Raw genomic sequence first — 2,519 nt, forward strand, 5'->3', positions numbered from 1 at the left:
GGCTCCCTGGGCCATGCTCTGGAGGAATGTGAGCCTGAGCAAGCAACCCTGGGAACACTGATAAGAGGCCAAGAGTTCTGACTGTCTTCATGTGGACATACTTGGGGTGGGGCAGGGACGGGGCTGGGCCACTCTCCCTGCCGCAGTGATTCCAGAACTTGGCCACTCAGTTCCAGAGCTTATGAACAGAGACCCCTGCTTGGACAGAGCCGTGGTAACTGAGGTGCTACCCTCTGGGTCACCTGCCTCAGGACAAGAGGGAGCTTTGGAGAGAGACGCATTAATATTGGCTAACGAGTACCAGGCACACGACCGGGCATTTCACATATGGCATTTGATTGACATACCAACCCAGTGAGGTAGTAAGCAGCCTTGATTTTATAGATAAGAAAGCTAAGGACCAGAGAGGTTAAGTAACTTGTCCAAGCTCACACAGTGGATTTGAACCTAATTCTGTTTGATTTCAAAGATTTTATTCTTTTCACACTCAATTCCTACCCCTGAGTAATTCCTTCTTCATTCAGAATTTGAATCAGGGTAGGAGAGGGCACGTGTCGTGCAAGATCTACCACCATAAATGAAGACCCTAGCGAACTGGGGACCTGGGATGTGTCCGTCCCCTGGGAAACCACACCTGGCTGGATCCCCCGTGCTCACCAACCAGACTCTTGAGGAGGAAGGTAACTTCAGCCAACTTCCCAAGGGGCCGAGAGGAGTAGGATTGCCTCCCCCTCCACAGGGTGCTTCCAACTCAACCAACACCTACCCTGTCCAGAGACTTCTTACTTGTTCGGCACTGGAGACAAAAGAAAAACTACGCAGCAGCAGAATCAGAGATCCTTCCCGGGTGTTCAGCAACCTCTCCCTGCAGCAACTCAGGGCCTGGCGAAGGTGCCGGGGCTTGCTGGGGCTCACAGAAGGGAGGTGACGCCGGGCATGGCTCCAGGGATGCCGGGAAACTTCATCCCCACCTGCCACGCCTGGTGGAGGGTATTTAAGATGCCAACCTGCACCCGCCTCTCTGCTTAGGGCTCTGACCCGGGTTAAAAGGCAAGGGCATTTATAACTGTGGCAACCATTGCAACCTTAACAGAAAGTCGTTTCTAATCTGGTTAGAATGCAGGTTTTGAAAGAAAGGAGAAAAAGGATAAAAACAGGAGGACTGTGGATGTCTCTTTGTGGAGGCCACAAACGAAAAGTCCAAGTGGCCTTGTGGACATTTCCTATTCACAGCCTACCAGCAGGATGAGAAAGTTCGAGACACTTAGCACATGTTCAGAGCTGATGGGAACAGACAATCCACTAAGGTGCCCCTGTAATCAGGAATCCATCCAACAGTCCAATGCGAGCTGGCTCCAGCTTTCCGCTCCTGACTCCGTTTCCCTGGTGGGAATGGTATACAACGTGCTGGTCAGAAGCATCCTGCTTAGCAGGAGAGAACGGACTGTGCCCAATGGCACATTTCAGTGACAAACAAGACCCCAATCTTGGACTTGGGAATATGGGTTCCTGGGTCTCTAGAATCAGAATGACACATCTGCCGACGAGTCAGGGCAGAGAAGATGAAATGGGACCAGACACAGTGATCAGAGCATGCTAAACAGCACAGCATATGAACCAGGGCAGTCCCCAAACCAGGGCCCTCTCCCAAGAGCAAGGTTGGCTCTGAGATCCTGGGAGGAAGCCAAGTACGTCAGTCTCTCCTACATGCTTATGACGGCCATCGTGCAATTTGGGTATACAACCAGATTATGCCGTGGGGATTGTGGGTCCCACAAAGGTCTCCAGTCATAAAAACGCCCCTCATCGTTCAATATCTGCAAAACAAACAGATCTCAAAAGCAAGGGGACCACATCCTTCATGGATGTCATTGCTCATGTGGAAACTACTTTACGGGGGTACTTCTGCCTCAACTCGGAAGGGTCTTTAAATAGCTCTTTTTGGGTCATACACACAAGGTATCCTCAGGATTCTTAGGCTCTCTTCTTCCACCCTCAGTTCTCAAATACGTCCCGCCGCACGCCATACATTTGAATTCGACTCAATAACCACTCACTCGACAGAAATCTCAGGGTGAGTTTACTGTCCTCCTAGTGGTAGCTAGGTAGAATTGCAGGCACAGGGACAAAAAGGGAACCATCAACCCGGAGGTGCTCACTTTCAAAGCCAAACCTGGTAAGCAGAGGAGGGACTCAGATGCCTGAGGTACCAGGCAGATAACTACAAATAAATGAACCAGACGGGGCAAGAGAGTGCAGCCCTGTGGAAAGAGACAGCTCCTACGGAGTGCCAGCTGATTGTCTTCTGAAAATGCATGTCAGAGTTGCCTTATCTTCTGATTGTCTACGAGAAGCCAGAGACTCTGATTTTAACACGAAACCTTGTGATTTTTCGACGCTGGCTCAATTTTCTTGAAAACACTAGGTGAGCTACGGAAAGGGGACGCTCCGCCAGCTTGTAAAGCTCTGCAGCACGAGCGTGCGTGTGGGCTCCTGTAACTGTGGTGTTAGACTGCCAC

General features: G+C 50.7%; 1 protein-coding gene across 1 annotated transcript; it reads right to left on the minus strand.

The window, feature by feature from the left end:
* Positions 1–2,063: 2,063 nt before the first annotated feature.
* Positions 2,064–2,499, minus strand: LOC121099782 (transmembrane protein 98-like; the record flags this gene model as incomplete). Its single annotated transcript, XM_040626583.1, is given in 1 exon segment — positions 2,064–2,499. A coding segment is annotated over 1 exon segment (69 nt), but the record flags the coding sequence as incomplete, so codon positions are not given.
* Positions 2,500–2,519: the final 20 nt, after the last annotated feature.

The sequence above is a fragment of the Ursus maritimus genome, unplaced genomic scaffold (genome assembly GCF_017311325.1).
Source record: "Ursus maritimus isolate PB19 unplaced genomic scaffold, ASM1731132v1 scaffold_1193, whole genome shotgun sequence".
Taxonomy (NCBI): Eukaryota; Metazoa; Chordata; class Mammalia; order Carnivora; family Ursidae; genus Ursus; species Ursus maritimus.